General features: G+C 38.2%; 1 protein-coding gene across 2 annotated transcripts in view; it reads right to left on the reverse strand.

The window, feature by feature from the left end:
• Positions 1-18,514, reverse strand: part of LOC306869164 (G patch domain-containing protein 8-like) — a 44,584-nt gene extending 26,070 nt beyond the window's left edge. The window contains exons 1-2 of one of the 2 annotated variants that reach the window (XM_079415793.1): positions 18,411-18,514; positions 5,092-5,169 (exon numbers count right to left, since the gene is read on the reverse strand). In XM_079415793.1, coding sequence (XP_079271919.1) covers positions 5,092-5,169; positions 18,411-18,455 — 123 coding nt within the window. In that variant the 5' untranslated portion in view covers positions 18,456-18,514. Of the gene's footprint in view, positions 1-5,091; positions 5,170-18,410 lie in introns of those variants that run through there. The other variant, XM_079415794.1, reaches the window with a different exon arrangement.

Genomic DNA, 18,514 nt, shown 5'->3' on the forward strand with positions numbered 1-18,514 from the left:
GAAAGAAGAGGGATGAGTAGATAAAAGCATATGGTAAAATAAGAGAAGATCCTGATTACCACAGACCTCTAGCTGCCTACAGATCACACACAATGATTGGCAGAGGAGGGGCATGGGAAAAACAAAAGCGTGGCAAACACAGTGCCCGAACAAGACACACACACACACATATATATACGCAGCGATGGCTGTCACCGTCCACGAACCAGCTGCTAGGCCTTCTGTGATATAAATACACCAATGGTGTTTGGTGGAAAATAGCCCTGGCACTCTAGACCAGGGGTCGGGCAAGTAAGTTTGGCATCGGGCCAAAAAAAAAATTCACCACTAGACGGCGGGCTAGAAACAATCAAAGGATAATTTAAGATATTAATTGATGAAAAATACAACCAGAATTGCCTGTGACTGACTGTTACAATGTATTTTGTAACTGGTAGTGAACGGTTACATTTGTGTGGCGGTGTGTCCGTTCAGAGTATGTGAGCGGAATGGAGCGTCAACAATTCCCCTCCGCGCTCTGAGCATTTAATAATCACTCCGTGCTCACTGATATCAGAAACATCGCTCCGTGTCTAAAGTATTTCAGTATGTTTGAAATATCACAGTTCTATGGAAGCCCAAAAAAAAAAAAAAAAAAGGTTATTGCAATTTTTTTCTCACAAATCTGACTATTTTTATTCACAGAATTGTGAGATATAAACTCGCAATTCTGACTTTTTTTCTCGCAATTCTGACCTTTTTTCCTCAGAATTGTGAGATATAAAACTGCGAGTTATGAAGTCAGAATTGCAAGTTAAAGTCCAGTTTTGAGGGGGAAAAAAAAACTGATATGTTCTCAAAATTGCGAGTTTATATCTCAGAATTATGACTTTTTAACTCGCAATTGCGAGTTTATATCACGCAATCCTGAGAAAAAAAAGTCAGCTGTCATCTTAAAAAATTCCGAAGGAACAAATAAATTCCTTGAGAAATATAACTTCCCGCTCATGTCCACTGCAGTCATATAGCCTTCACATGCTTTCTGATTTGAGTGATCCTTTTCTATCTAGCTAGCTAAATATGTTTAACATGTGAATTCTTGCTAAATATGCAGTTATATTACGGGTCGTTGGCATGAATTGTACTCATGATGGAGCGCTCTTGGAGCAAGTGAAAACCACGATGCTCCAACTTTTAAAAAATCTGCTTCTCGCTTCAGTCAAAATCACACCGCTCCACTCGCGCTCCACTCACATACTCTGATGAGTAACTGTTGCTGTCATGACAGATCTATTTCAGAACCAGCCGCTATCAAAATAATCTGGCTACGGGCGCAGGCCAGATATTATTGCTGGCAGGCCACTTTTGGGCCACGGGCCACCTGTTGCCGACCACTGCTCTAGATCTAGAACAGGAAAACGGGTGGCAAATAAATGACAGCTCATATGTTGTTGTGCGACTGATGAAACATTATGAACTCTATATTATACTCCAAGTGTAAAAAAATCGACAGTGATAGCCATCGTTTTCTGTGGTGTGTCGCGTCTCTGCTCTTCACGAACACTGCGTGTGGCAGCTCTACTCCCCACACCCCTCCATAGACAATAGTGCAGGAGCAGGAATCATTTGGTTCAGGCAGGCAGCCAGGCCACCTCTCCTGCTCTTCCTCCTGTCCTTCTGACTCACACTCTGGGACGGTGGCTGCTCCAAACTATAACAAATAGATCTAAACATGAGATGCGAGTCATTTTGATGGAGGAAAAAAAAAAAAACCCCAATCGGAACTAGACACATGAAAAATGCTTCAGTGTTCTGTGTTAAAAAAATTAAGGGATTATCAGACATGATTATATCATTCAAAGTAAAAGACTTACAGTTGATAAAGGATGACACATTCTACAGAAATATGTTTTAATGTTATTTAAAGATCACTTTCACCATGTCCAGTGTCATCTTAACAAAAATGATTTGTTGATTAAATTGTCACTTATCCTATGGCAAAAATGAATGTACTTTTAATTTACATACATAAAAATAAGTGCAATTTTAAGCAATATGTAATTTGTATTCACAATTTAAAAACATTACAAAATAATAACATTTAAAAAATAATCATTTCATTTACCATAAAACAAAATAATTAAAAGCTCTGACACAAATGCAAAAATGGTCCTTCCAATACAAACAGGTGTTTTTCATTAAACTAATTTTAGAGAATTTAGCTAATCATATTTGCATAAATTTGCCTTAGTCACAGGGTCTGAGTGTAACTGGAGCAGAAAGGACAATATAGAGAGGAGGAGAGGCATCAGGCATGCAAGGCCCTGAAATACAAAGCGAACCAGAGGAACGAGACAGAGACAGAGACAAGAGCTGCCTGCGATATTATCTACATGCCTAGTCAGCGAAAAATGCAGTCCCAGTTGCACAAGCACCATGCCAGCACATAATGACAGAGGGTACTGTACACCGAATCACTGTGTTGGAGAGAGAGAGAAAGAGGGACAGAATGATGAGACAGAGAGATATAGTAAGAGCGACAGAGAGAGAGAAGAGGTGAGAGACAGAGAGAGTGAGAAAGCGTTACAAGGAGCCCCTAAAGAGACAGGAGGAGGAGAGCAGAGCGTGCAGATACAAACCAGGTCAGAGCTGCTTAGCTAATTGGGGCCAATTCGCTGCAGGAGAGAAATGTCGAACACCCCAAGTTGTGTACAATACTGAAAATATCTGAAATAAACTGTCCTACACAAACACTTACACAAAAAATAAAAACACACAAGATATTGGGCACTAATGTGCTCACACACACACACCACTTTCTCGCAATCAAAAACACACACACACTCTCTCTAGCTCCACTGTGTGAGGTGGACGACACACTGAGTAGTTCATATCTAAATCAGGTCAGTCTAGCTTGAATCAAATGGAGCAGACACACAGACAAGTTGCGTAATTGAATTGGTGGCGTGTCTGCGTAACAGAGGTCTGCCTCCAAGTCTGACAGATCTAACTGACTCAGAGTTAATACATTGACAGAGAGCTTTAATTGAACCACTGGATGTCTGTGTGCATAGACGAATGTCCTTTAGTATTAAAGTCTAGCTCTGAGAGTTGACGCACATCTTCTGAAGGGGCGGTTGGGCGGTTTTGTTTCTTTGCCTTTTATGCTTAGGGGAGTCTATTTACAGGAGGACGGAGTGAGCTAAAGGGCCCGTTACAGTTCAACGTCAAACCTACAGCATAACCTCTATTTGGTGCCTTATGCATCGTGAGTGTTTGCAGCTAGCTTTGGTGTGCCTGTTTAATACACTAGTTGCTGATTACAGAAGCAAACAATAAGCAGATTTGTCTCAACTAGAGTTTCAATTATTTGGTTGGATTCTCTTTTTAATCTGTATTTTACATAATATCAATACATATTACATAGCAGCACGTATTATACATTATATCATTGAGCCATATGTATATATGTTTGTGTGTGCGTGCATATATATATATATATATATATATATGGGCTGTCAATTGATTAAAATATTTAAAAATCGAATGATTGTCATGAGTTAACTCGTGATTAATCACAACTTAATCGCACATTTTGATTTGTTCTAAATGTACCTTAAATTAATACTTTAAGTTTTTAATACTCTAATTCAACATGGGCATGGACAAATATGGATGCTTTATGCAAATGTATGTTTATTATTATTATTGAAACCATAGTCAACACAGAGCATGAAGACTAGACATGTTTCAAAGGTCATAGACGTTTTTCAAAGAACTTGTTCATGTCTATTGGACAAATGAAAAAAAGGACATAGAAATATGGTTTCCATTACTTCTCTTTCTTTGCACTGAGCAATTTACTTACACAAGCCTGTTTACATTTCGCAGGACAGGGCAGCTCACTTCTGAACATGCAAAATGTACATTTATTATTTATGATTACATCATTCTAATATGATGATTTGCTGCTCAAAAAAACATTCCTTTTACAATTATTAATTGTTAAACAGTTTAAAAATTAAACAGTTGTGCTTCTTAATATTTTTGTGGAAAGCATGTTTTTTTCAGGATTCTTTGAAAAATAGAAAGTAAAAAAACTGTTTATTTATCAGTTTATTTAAAAACAATATTGCAACATTAAAAGTTTATATTTGATTATTTACACTTTAAACTAATTTAATGCAACCTTGTTGAAAAAAATCTTATTGACAATTTTAACAATAGCATATACAAATATATATTATGGTTATTTCTGGTTTGCTAGGTTAATTTATAGTTTATTATCTTCTTTGTTCAACCTGTTGTATTTGGAGACAGTCTCTCCTTTTCTATTAACTTGTATAACTCAATCTTTAAATAAAGAGGGCTAACTGTGCTGTGGTCTGGATGTCCTGTGGCTACCCTTGGCATCCTCCTACACTGTAGCTGAATCGAGCTCATCCAGGTCAACAGCCAGAGGGACCTTCTCATTTATACGCGGACAAACACTCCAGGTCTGTACTTTGAAATGGCCTTGGATAAGGCTTTTACTCATAAAATTAAGCAATCATATGTAACAGATCAAAATCTACATGTCGGTCAAAGAGTCTGGCCAGTGTTGAATTATATATCGTATGCATATGACTGCGAATGACTGTTTGTATCATTTACCTTTTCCACAGTGTGCCATCCACTTCACATTTCAAAGAGGTGTCCAAATAAAACACTTCATTCTGGATACCATCTAACATCACACAAGCACATCCATACTCACTCACATCTGTGATCATAAAAATAATAAAAAAAAAACAGCAAGCTGATCACAGTGATTGGTACAATCCAACAGATCTCCTTCACCTGTGTCTTCATTATACAGCCACACAGGTGATGACACCAGATGTGTTCACTGAAGACCGGGGTGGAGAACAGGGAAGGGATCTACGGTGGCCTCCAGAAAGGGAGTGCTGACATATTTACAGAAAAGGAGGTGATTTGACTATCTCTAAAACAAGGGAAGGGGCTGACCATAGAGATGGTGTGGCTATCCCTGACTGGACCAATCATCCACACTCTCACATACAGGAAGCAGCTGTTCTAGTTAACAGTACAAAGTGAGGTTTGCGGCCTTACCGGTTCTATGGGCTTGTCCAAAGACGCCTGTTCCAACTCCAACTGACCTTCCTCATACTGGTCAAAGTGATTTCCACCCTGAGAGGACAGAGAGAGTCAGAGAAGATGACAGATTACTGCAGAGCAAACATTTCCTGTAAATTGTTACAAAATGTAAATAAAATGTGCTAAAATGAAAGATGTCCCCTTAGCATTTCCATTCTAAACATCAAAATACATACAAAAACAGCAAAAATGAACAACCGGAACAGAGACATCAAGTTGTATACCAATTTTTGGTTTCATGCTCAAAGCTAAACTCAAGAATAATAACTCCGATTCCAACAGCAGGAATTTAATCAGATGAGAAAAAAAATCAGGTCACCTTGTAAGGGAGGAGGGGTGATTTCCAATCCACCTGCTCATCTTTTTCTCTATGAAAGATAGGTCAGTCAATCTAGACTTTACCCCCTTTATTCTTGTTATTTTTATCTTTTGCCACTCGCTACTGACTAGAGATAGTGAAAAGACAAAATCTGCAGGCAGTTGTTGGATGAGATCTGGCAGGAATTAAATCTGTGTCTCTACCACGAGTGCCACAGCTCAAATCCAAACCATTGGACCTCTTTGCCCTTTTAAACCTTGGGTCTAATGCAATATAAACTAGAGACCAGTCTAAAAAGTAACACACTTTGTGTAAGACAACTCTTTAAAGTTGCAATGGAATAGATAAAGGGACAGATCTTTTTTTCCCCATATTGTCATGTTCATCTGAGTGTACCAAAAAAAGGGATGAAGACTTGGATCTATTAATTTGTTGATCTGAATGTGAATTTGAGGTCAAATGCAAGATGTCAGGGTTTAAGTGGACTAAATGACTGAAGTCTGAGCTCAAAAATTAAGCTTTTTTTTGCTGACTTCCCATTTAATTTTTAATTCTATTTAATGCTGACTTTAAACTTTGAATTCACCTGAAACTTTTCATCTTAATATTTGACCATGGACCACAAAACCAGTCATAAGGGTCAGTATTTTGAAATTGTGATTTATACATCTTCTGAAAGCTGAATAAATAAACTTTCCATTGACGTATGGTTTGTTAGGATAGGACAATGTTTGGCTGAGATGCAACACATGAATTACAGGATCATGGCAAATGAGTAGATAGGATATTGATTTAATACAAGATTCAAGATTTTTATTCGTCACATACATAATTATACAGAGTATAACCAGCAGTGAAATGTAAGTGTAAATGTACAAACAGAAACTGCTCAAAAGACTGACAGCAGCAAAAACTGGTTAAGGCTGTCAGCTGTTTTTGTACACCACCATGACTCTCCAGCTCTGTGTGCCATCACGAGCCTCTGCTACAGGGAGTCAACGCGCCCCAATGACAGGCCAATGACAAACACACACACCGCTAAAACCACAACTGGCCACTACAAGATTCTGAAGAACAAAGTAATAAAGCCACTCAACAATACAACGGTTGCACTTGACATTTATTCGGTACAACAACATTCAATAGCATACTCCCACATACATCCAACAGGAATACTGTGTGCTCAGTCACCAGATCCAGTCCGTATCCAGATCAGATGGTGGTTTAGCACCCAGAGACGACCTCTATAGCCCTGAACGTCAGCAGAGACCAGGACACCGAGATGAGTGCCAGAGACAGATCCCCAGTGAGGACACCGCCACTTAGACAGCCATCGGGAAAGACCACTGGAACCAGTTGAGCCCTTACAATCTGACTTTGCTGCAGTTGGAATTGAACTGCTGGTTCGTTTGGCCAGAGGAGAATTGGCCCCCTGACTGAGCCTGGTGTCTCCTAAGGTTTTTTTCTCCATTCTGTCACCGATGGAGTTTTGGTTCCTTGCCGCTGTCGCCTCTGGCTTGCTTAGTTGGGGACACTTCATTTCCAGCGATATCGTCAACCTGATTGCAAAGACACTATTTAAACTGAACTGAGCTGGATGATGACATCACTGAATTCAATAATGAAATGCCTTTAACTGAAAATCTTTTTTTTTTTATCTTTTCATTTTACATTGACACTATTTTCCTTTTTTTAAATTGTGCAGTTGCTTTGACACAATTTACATTGTTAAAAGCGCTATATAAATAAAGGTGACTTGACTTGCTCTTACACATGCAAGCAAAGAAAATACGCTCTCAGCAGGGTCACGATTTGACATGCTCCTGCCCTCCGACACAGCACAGAGTGTTGTGGCAGCAGAACAGCAATATTGTGCTAGAGAGGAGAGATTTATAGGCAGAAGGATTATGCAGAGAGCAATACCACGTATGACAGACACGTTCCCCAAAGGAAGGATGAGGCTACTATATCCTCTCATCTAATCGGTGGCTCTAAGGCTGTTTTTGTTTAAACTCTGACCCGAGTCACTTCTTAAAGCTGTTAGGCATGAAACAGCACCTGTTCTGAGAATTTACACTCCACACTCACATCCACACACAAAAAAACACTCAGTTAAACATCAGGAGGAGCAGTCGTCCCGCCTGAAAGCTTGCTTTGAGTTCACCCGAACAGCTGATGACAAGGGTCAGACTCATTATGAGAGGTCTATGATCCCAATGCTCATCTACTACTGATGATTGTGTGAAAAAGGTGGGCAGGACTCATGTATTATACAGCTCTCTAGAATACTTAACTCTGATTGGTCATTTGCTGCATTGAGCAGTCAAATATGACCAATAAAAGTGGATACTACAACATACTACTTCCATGTCTCTCACAACTCTGCAGTCATCACAAATCAAAAAAGCTCATTAACCAATCACTTTGTGAGAGTGTATTAGAAAAACATGTGACTAATTTTAAAGGAACAGTTCACCCAAAAATACAGCTGTTCAATTTGGGACTAAAAGAGCTGATAAAAGCCTAATTATGAGAAATAATTCCCATAGGAAATGAGAGACAGACGGTGACACCCCCTGCGGAAGACAATTCTGGGAAATACATTTCCATTCTGCACAAATTTTACTCTCATCCCGTCTGCTGGTAGCAAAGACCAGCAGGAAAAGCAGGATCAGTGACAGTTTGAGTCCAGACCCCTCAGGAGCCAGAGCTGAACTCACATCAGCAGAACTTTGAACAGAAAGGACAACCACTGAGAGAGAATATGGCATGGGCAGGGCTCTAGACTCATTCTTCCCACTGGTCGCACTTTTGCGACTAGGGCCCCGTTTACACTGTCAGTTAAATGTGACCCAATTCCGATTTTTTGCTCATACGTGACTAGGGATGTAACGATTACCGGTAAATCATGATAAAATTCCCCACGGTTAGTATTACCGTTTCATATTTTAATTATTAAAACCGTATTCCGCGATCTGAACAACTCACGATAAATAAATACTGGCCAGCATAAAGCAGAGTGTAACAGTCTCACGAGCGCACGGCAGCAGAGTAGTTTCATTCTGAGTGAAAACAGGACGGAAAAGCTGGGAGGTTTTAAAAGAGTGCTGAGGGAATTATACAAATGAATATATCAGAGAATTAATTATATCAATGTACCTCTGAAGGATCTGACTGTCTTCAGAAACGATTCGATGGCATTTTGTTTTCATCTCAGCTCCATGTAATACCTAAAGGAAGTGTTCTTAAACACAATACTGCTTTGTTCGCGGAGTTCACGGGAATCAGCTGCAATTCAGCTTTTCCATACAAAGCACCACCTGCTGTCAGAGAGTGGATTTACAGACACTTATTTACATTCAGCCTGTGTGCAGTTTCTGTCTGGCCAAAAAAACGGACCAAATTTGCATGACCTGCTGTAAATTTTAACCGGTTGATGAAAAACAAGCTTATGTGGATTCTACACATTTAAACAATTCAGATAAGCTATATAGAATTATTTATGGAGCAGATAAGTGGATAGAGAGTTGGACTTGTAACCTGAAGGTCGTGGGTTCGAGTCTCAGGTCTGGCAGTGATTGTAGGTGGGGGAGTGAATAACCAACACTCTCTCCACCCTCAATACCACGACTGAGGTGAGACCCTTGAGCAAGGCACCGAACCCCCAACTGCTCCCTGGGCGCCGCAACAATGGCTGCCCACTGCTCCGGCTGTACGTTCACTACTGTGTGTACACTTGGATGGGTTAAATGCAGAGCACAAATTCTGAATATGGGTCACCATACTTGGCCACACAAATAGTAATTAAACATCTAAAAGTATTTTTAATTGTATATTTTCTGAGAAGATTACCTTTTCTCTGCTCGTTTCTTGAGTGGAGAAAAGCACTGACGTCTGAAGAGCACGCATAACGGTGCGCAATCCCGATAAATACACAGAATTTGTATTTATACAGTATTTCAGTATTCCCGCAAACATAATATGTTCTGTCTTAAGTAAACGCTTGGGGAACTGATGGGGGAAAACATCTGATGTGTAACTTTATATGATTCGTGCATTACAGTAGGCCGTCTGTCTCAATGTTATCTATCAATAAAAGAAAAGAGGGATCACTCGTAGCACTTCATTGAACTGCTTTTGTAGTTTTAATAATCAATTTATTTGTAATGAACACACTGAAGTGATTTTTACATTTGATCATTTGTTTTTCATAAGCTATATGAATGCTTTTGTTTAGATGTAAAATGATAAAGGTAATGCATTTGTTTCTTTCTAGGCTTTTTTTTTTGCATCTGTTCTTATTTATAATAGGAAAGATAAAATAAAATAAAAAAACAGCTATATTGTGATTATTAATATAGTAGCCTAATATTAATAAGAAAAGAACTAGAGGAAAACTTTAATCTTTCTCATAATCAACCTTGCTGATGCACGCGTGGCGGCGCTAAATGACAACAACGCATGTGGGATGTTTCAGATGGTATGGCAAGTGTAAACACATGAATCGGATATGGGTCACAATTGAAAGAACGTGTAAACGGACACCCAGAAAAATTGGATATAGGTAACAAATCGGAATTGAGCATCAAGACCTGCAGTGTAACGAGGCCTAACTTTCTCAGTTGCTCACACAAACACATAATTTGGTATCCATTTTTTTTTTTTTGCTACACCATTTGATTAATCAATCAATGCATGCTGATGAACTTTTATCATAGTTTAGTTATATGGTAACGAAAGTGTTCAACATTCAACCCGTTCTTTTTCGTCAGTATTATTTGTGATTTAAATCTTGTGAACAGGAATTCCTTTTTTCGTTTGCTTTCACTTTCAAATTCGTGATCTTGGCGTCACGTTTTACAAGAAAAGATCATTGTGTTTTGTTTACATCTATACACCTTTCACTTTTTAAGCCTAGAACAAAAAATGGATTCAGTGTTATTCTTAATTAAAAAGCACAACAACAATAAAACAGTACATTACCATGACAAACTAGCTTACATAACATTTACCAAAAACAAATAAGACGAGGCATGGCATAGGACACATCACTGTATTATATACAGACTAATAAATTACAGAATGTTTAGCAAACACTGTGGAATCAAATAAATAATAATATTTTAAAAAATTAAGAAAAGCCTCCATAGCGTAACGCGAGGTAAACAGCAAAGATAAGCTTTTCAACATGAAAACAAAAAGAAAAGTAAAACTAAACTGGCTGTCGCTGACAGGACTTGCATGTTTTTTTCTACAAGAATACCAACATATCGATCCGATACCTGGGCAGTTTTTTTTTTTTTTAAATCAGTGTTGAATTTTTATACCTCAATGTGTGTTGACCAGATCATGACTTTGTTACACACAGTCTACTAAGTAGTATAGACAACTTTATTGTAAAGAAAAACAACAAATGAATGCATATATAATAATATTTGACAAAAATACTATTATAAACTAGGTTAGTGGATAATTCAGTAGCAAAGCAGTAAAAAACAAAACTATAGAAACACAGAAAATTCTAATGTTTTCACTACAAATACCATTACAAACATTACAAACCACCAACTTTTAACCATTAAAACCATTAACAATGGTTTTCTGAATTGTGTTTTGGGACATATTCCATTAGGATGTATTAGTTTTAACAAGCCACCAATAGAAGGTGACCAATTACCAGTAGAGACCCATAGGGTCCATTACATTTTCTATTAAAACCAATACAAGTCCCATTATAACCAGTAAAACCATTAAAAATGTTGTGATGGTGTCTATTGTTTTTTTTCCAGCAGGAAAGTCACTCTAGAAAAAGCATGAGTGCACAATTTTATCAAATCTAAAATTAGTGGAAAAAAAAACGAATAAAGTGAATAAGTGTAGGACTAAAGCTTGTAAAATGAGATGCATTGCTCTGTGTTGTAAAATACATTCATGAAAAAAATATTTATATATAAATGCACTGTAAAATTAAAAGACATTTCTTTTAAATGTACAGTACAGTAATGAGGCAGAAACAAATGATAGATAAGACGAATAAGAAAGTCTATTAATAATATTTCATTGTGCAAAAGTATTATGAGATGAAAGGCTCCAAATACAGAGAGGCACAAAGCGCTTATGCTTATGCTCATCCCGTCCGCAGAATGATGCGCTTGAAGCAACACAGAGTCACAGTGCGCAGGCTGCGCAGCGCTCCGCATAGAAAAGGTTCAAAGCACAAAGTGAAGAGAGATTAATGCGTAGTGTATTAAATCTGTGCGATAGTTTATTGAGCCTTTTCTTTTAACAGTTTAAAATGTCAGTTACTGTGCTTGTTAAGAACATAGTGCTCTCTAGTCCAGTGTTGTGATCTAACAGGCACTCAGACACCCAGTAGAAAGTAACATGATTTTGAAAACAGCACGAAGCGCTTGGATCAGCGCCAAAACAATCGGTCCGAGACCACCTGAACGAGTTGGTCTCGGCTCGACTGAAAACGAACTCTGGAGTAGGGATGGCTCGATACCATAATTTTGGCTTCGGTACGATACCAGAATGTAATACCTCGGTATCGATACTAAATCGATACCATAGGTGACAAATAACCAGCCTCAAAAGATAAGTGAATTTAAAAAAATATATTATTAATAATAATAATAAAAAAAAGATTCATGTTAATACCTTTGTATCAAACTGTAACAAAAAACCTAAAGGGAACATAGGTTACATTTTGGTGTTGGAGAAAAAAAAATAATAAGATGAAAATATATTCAAATCTTCTTATCTTTTCAGTGCAAACAAAATGCGCAATTGATGCAACAAATGTTGCTTAATTGTAAAGTGTTATTCTAACAGTCAAAGTAATATTCAAAATCATGTTATTATTTCTCTCTCTCAGATTGTTTTCAGATTTCAGACTCAGCCAAAGAAAAAGCATTAAATATAAATCTCTCTCTCTTGGCTGCTTCACATTAGCGGTCGGCAGCGCGTCAGAAACATTCCCTAAATATCATTGATACTAAAATTAATATAGCAAAACTCTTGCTCAATTCATATCCAATTAAAATTTGATTGTATGAAATACAAGTGCATGTATTACGTGACCAAAACTTCATTGATTCTAGCGTGTCTCACATGCACATTTGCGCTTACTGTATTACATCTGTATGTGCGTTGATCAGATGTAAATAAAAGGTCAAATCAAATCTGAATTTATGAATGATGCACTCACCTGTCGATCTCTTAATTCTTTGAAAAGATCAGGATGAGCAAGCGACAAATGCTTAAAAAGATTTGATGTGTTCCTGTGGCAACATGATTTAGGCCTTTGTCATCTGTTTTTTTATTCAAAGTAATGCCATATTTCACTTCTACTGTTCTCTTTATTTATTAATTTTGGGTGCGCTGAGTTTCATCTGTTTGATCCATTGCGTTGTTCTGTTGTCACATTTACCAATTTGGGAAGCACTGCCACCTACAGGTGCATTTTGCAACTGCAGCGTATGAAATACCGAATTGAGCAAAATTATGATATCGTACCGTTTGAAATATAATATATACCGGTATTTTTCCAGTATCGGTATACCGCGCATCCCAACTCTGGAGCGATTCGGTTGTAGTAAGAAAGCAATCCGATCCAACGCACCAGGCTATATCACACTGTATAATGGGTAATTACGTTAGTTCCGTGAAAAGCAGTGGGTGTGCACGTCTTCGCCATTCAAAATCAAAGCGAGCCTTTTCATTTTATAAGACAGCTACAGCACTGTTTTGCGTATCTGAGCAACATGACAGTGCTTCATCTGTACCTCACATTAAACTATGGAACAGCTTCAGAACACTTGAAAAATAGTGCACGAAAACTTTGTGTTTTATAAAGTGTTTGTGGCTTTTGTGGGGCTTAACAATAACACGATAGTATACGCACAATATCGTATTTGGATCGGCCGCGTCTGACCAATACCCTGATCCGGCAGAAAATGCCAGTATCGGAGCGATACCGATACTGAATATCGGAGCGCCGCACCCCTAGGGCACATCGATATCAAGAGAGAAGAAATCAACATGGAGACTTCCCTCTACGCCGAAAGAAACAGAAGGGGTATTAAATTAACTTAAATTTTTCAGCATGCACACAAAACCCTTGTTTAACTGCAGCCAAGACAGGAGCACAATGCAGAAATGTGACTGACAGTTTGTCTGTTGTGGATCAACCAAGCAGAACATGTGGCTCAGATCGCGTAGCAAAGACTGTATGCTGAACTTACAACCCAAGTTCTACAACTCATCTCTGAAATCCTGCACACACCTCAGTGCTGCAGCTAGAAAACACAACCAAACATGGAGAGAGAAATCGCCACAGCCAAGATAAATAATCCCACTCTATCACCCAATTAAAGACATCACAACCTTGAGCAAGCTACATTACAATGCTTAACCGTCATGCCCAGTCTTTACATGGATACTTGAGGTCTAACAGTCCTAATAGGACTGTTATTTTGCCTTGAGTCTAACTCAAACCAATACTGGTAGACTTATTTTGCCTCTTCAGGCTCTTCATAAATATATGCAGTGCATTCGTTTGTTTGCCAGACACTGCAAGTGAAAAAAGCCAGCAGTCAACTAAAGACAAGCCTGTGTCATAGACTGTCAGACTATGTCTGTTGCATAAAACGAAAGATTTATAAACGTATATGAATAAAGATGGACCAAAGGCACAAAGGTGAAGCAACAAACATACAAATCTGACCACTCCATAAAGACCTGAAAGGAAAGTACACAGACCAGCACATTGGTATGCTGGCCACTAGGGATGCTCCCGATCAGGATTTTTGCAACCAATACTGAGTAACGATTTCTTGTCATGGTGATCTGCTGATACCGACGCCGATTCTGATGCTTAAAGCTTAATACATATATAATGTTATATAATTAATCACAAAAAAATTCCTTATACAGTGAACATTTTAATATGCCTTTAAAATGGGGTTTATGCATAACGTTATGTATTTCAGGATACTTAATATAAGACAAAAATAAATACAAAAAAATGGAGCGGTCTGATGCAACCCACAAGGTTCATTTAAACATTATCCAATAGTAAACTGTGGAGGACAAAATAAACATTTAATCTTCTAAAATTGAGAAGTCTGATGTAAACTTAAACATTGTCCAATACAAGTCTGAGCAGGACAAAATTAATTAAAAACATTTAAATTCCTAAAAGAACTAATTTGAGTAGTTGTCAACTCATCAGGTTTAATTTAACATTGGTCAATGTTAGAGAGAGGAGAAAAGAAATAGAAACATTTAAACTCCAACATGGAGAAGTCTGATGTAAGACTGAAGAGGAAAAAAGAAATAGAAACATTTAAACTATTGAAAGAACAAAATGGAATAGTTAGATCACGGTAATATCCACAGGTGCTGCGGATAATCCGCGGGTCGGGTAATAAAAAATGCATTCTGATTATTTGCGGGTGGGTCATGGGTGCATGGATAAAATAAATCATAAATGATGCAAATATCAACTAAATTTTTTCATCAGGCAGATGATTTCATTTGTGCGTGTGTGTTTGCCTGATCGGGAAATTGCAGTGACAGAAACGGTGACATTCCAGATAAAGTTTGAAAGGAGTAAATACTGTGTTAATGCTATTGAGTAGGTCAATATGGCCAAAGATGATATTTTGTTTTATGAATAAAGGTTCATTTAAAAGCAGCCCACGATCAGCGTATTATGTTACCGTTACCCCTTACGGCTCCGACGAGGTTTTGTTCCATCCTCCACGTGGTGCCAACTCACAAAAGACTATTTTTAACCAAGCAGCACGGAGAGCCGCTTCAGAAACACACTGCGGCTAGCCGGTATAAACACAAGCACTGACTAGAGCAGCCGCGATCAGCTCCGGTTCCAGTGGAGCCGTAACGCGCCGCAGACATGTGTGCAGTGATGCGCAGATTAGCTCTAACGTCACTGAATCTGCTGTTTAAAAAATTAACCATCCATTCATCATCATGCAAAACATACACAACAAATAGCGATTTTTTCATTGTGGCCATTTCTCAATATGCATACTTTTCTGTACTTGCGTCCTTGTGAAACGCCATCAGTCATCGCCCAAGTACTGTTCCAATTCAAAGTTCACATCTAGCCAAGTACATTTCAAATCCCCGGATGTGTTCTTGCTCCGCCCCTTTTATCAAGGATGCATCCAGAGGTGACTTGTGCAAACTTGAGGCAGCCAGGTATCCCAGAATGCATTTCGCACCAATCAGCAAGCGTTAAAGGCGGAGGGGAAAACCCGCATAATTATCTAAATATTACTCTTATTGTGTCATGAAATGCAGTTCTAAGAGTATTTTTTGGTGAGAATGTAGTTGTTTAAACTACAACTACCAAGCTTTAAACTTTGCGCACTTGGTATTGAGAAACGGCCTGTTTCGCGAAACGTCATAGCATTTCCACACCGGCAATGACATGACTGCGACGTCAAATCATTTATGTCCTCATGCGTTGATGTCATCAAATTGCGATTGGGACGTGAGATCGGCCAAGTGTAGCGAGTACCGATCAAGTCATAAAATGTGAATATCGGCTGATACTGATCTCCGACCAATCGATCGGAGCATCCCTACTGGCCACAGTCATCAAGAGGCACTGCTTTCAAAGATAGACATAATACTATGCAGATAAACACACAAAGCATTTGAATTCACAATGCATCGTCTCGCCTAAGACAGAGATGAGCAAAACGTAAAGGAAAAACCCAAGGGAGAACAATGACCACAGTTATGAATTTCTGAAAGTGACCTCTGTAGGACGTCTATTAATATTTACCTTCAGTCTTCCAACATTTCATGGGCTTAGTTGTTATATTCCCCTTAACATATCACAATCTGAAGCTTAACATGCTAAAATTTGATTTTGAAAATCGGCTAAACAAAGTCAGAAACGTAAATGTTCAAAGACAAAGAGCTTGTTCTTAAACAAATGCATCTGAAGAGTTCTCATGTCTTCATGTCATTGTTCTCTCACAGCAGTCTGTAAATGTTAATGCTCGAAATGAACTCTGACTTTAGTTTTCTATAAATATATGATGTGGTTCACTAACATGCACGGTGAATGCAAAGCTCTGCATTGCATTTAATTTTGATAACCGACACTGTCTAATTCCAAATACCGTGTTCGTATCTGATATTTGTGGTGAATTTTATTTATTTAGGGCCAACCTACAGTAAACCGAGTGAATGAATGAATAAATAAATAAATAAATAAATAATCAGAGATGGTGTGCATGCAAAGGAACACATTTCTATTGATTTATGCAAGTCTTGCATGTGCACAGCAGGTTATTTTATATATCTGAATAGGAAAAATATAAACTACTGCAAGATTTTGTAATGTTCAGTGTCACATGATCCTTCTGAAATTATTCTTATATGCTGAATTGCTGCTCAAAAATATTTTTTTAATATTATAAATGTTGAAAACGGTTGTGCTGCTTAATATTTTTGTTGAAAGACTGATTGATGTTTTATTTAAATAAATAGAAAGTTCAAAAGAACATATTTTACTTGAAACAGAAAATGTATGTATATTATGTCTCTACTGTTTGACAAATGTTATGTTGGTGTTATATACAAGTACTGAAATCTTACTAACTCCAAACTTATGAACACTAGTCTAACAAGGCTGGTAAAACTAGACAATGGTTCAGGAAACAAACAAAAAAAAAAGTTTCAAACAGCAATGACCACAGTGTCCAAACACTATTATCAATTGTTTAAAGAATTAACAAATGTTTTATATTCTGTCTCCAGCCCCTGACAAATTGCCAAGGCAATGCTCTCAGTTGGCTGCTGGCTCTAATCTAAACTAAGGGCTTCACACTGTTCGTGGGCACTCTAATAAAAGCCTGTTTGTTCCTGCCAATACCCCATGCACAGCCCAACTGGGGGGTTTTGGAAACCCTTCTTTCAGATGGGGGCTGCACAACATGGCCCATCTGCCTACATATCAGTGCGGGACAAAAATACCCCAGCCTCTAGATAAATCAGCAGAGAACCTTCCCAGAAGGACCATAACGAATTATATTATTAAGAAATCCTCATGACAAATAACCCTGTTCCTCAAGAAAAAAGATGCAAGGAAAATGTTACATGCATCACTCAATAAACAATTTCAAAAACCTATTTTAATCATGACATGCCAAGTTGCCTCTTATCACATTGACTCCATGCATCAATACTACAGACCTTGTAACTGACAGGAAAGTAGTCTTTATACCAGTTGGCATAACTTGCAAATCAGGTATGCAAAATACAGCACAAACATGCCATTGTGCAAGACGAGAGTCAGTCTGAGACAAAAAAAAAACAAAACAAACAATGCCTGTATTATTCACATATAGCCAAAACGGCGAGCATACACAGGACATGATAACACGGCTAACGTCCTAGCAAACTTAAAGCACACTTTTGATTAAAAAGAGCTTTAACTACAAAACCCAGCTTTTGAATCTGAAGCTTCACAAGTAAAAGCAAACATTTTACATTCAAATAAGTAATATTACAGTCAGATCGCCGTTAGAAAATTAGACATTTGTTCATATTCTTTTGACGGAGGCATTTATCTCTCAAAGCAAGGCCAGCTGCGGTCATCCTACCAGCGTCAAAATCCCTTCTCAAATTAACAACATATCCCGTCAAACACAAGGGGTCAAATAACGGAACTTCTCAAACTTCAACAGCCATCTGGATAGGAAATTCTTAAAAATGTATGCGGTAACCTGGAAAGCGACACGGACAGCTCACTGGTCTCGAGCTTGTGTCGCCGCTAAACTGGGACGATAGCGCTGTTGTAGTGTCATGGGGCAGTGCTAGCTCCGCGGCTCAAACAAATAATACCAAACTGCAAAACGCACGGTTATCCAATATGTTTCGGATACGTGCAGCTCCTGTGGTATTTGTTTACCTGGAAATCACGGTCTTCGTTGAATCTAGAGAACCTGTCGGCCATTTTCTCTCCTGCTCGCCTCGTCTCCTGCGTTTCGACTTGTTCCTCTGTTGACCGAAACG

Source organism: Barbus barbus, assembly GCF_936440315.1.
Source record: "Barbus barbus genome assembly, chromosome: 4".
Lineage (NCBI taxonomy): Eukaryota > Metazoa > Chordata > Actinopteri > Cypriniformes > Cyprinidae > Barbus > Barbus barbus.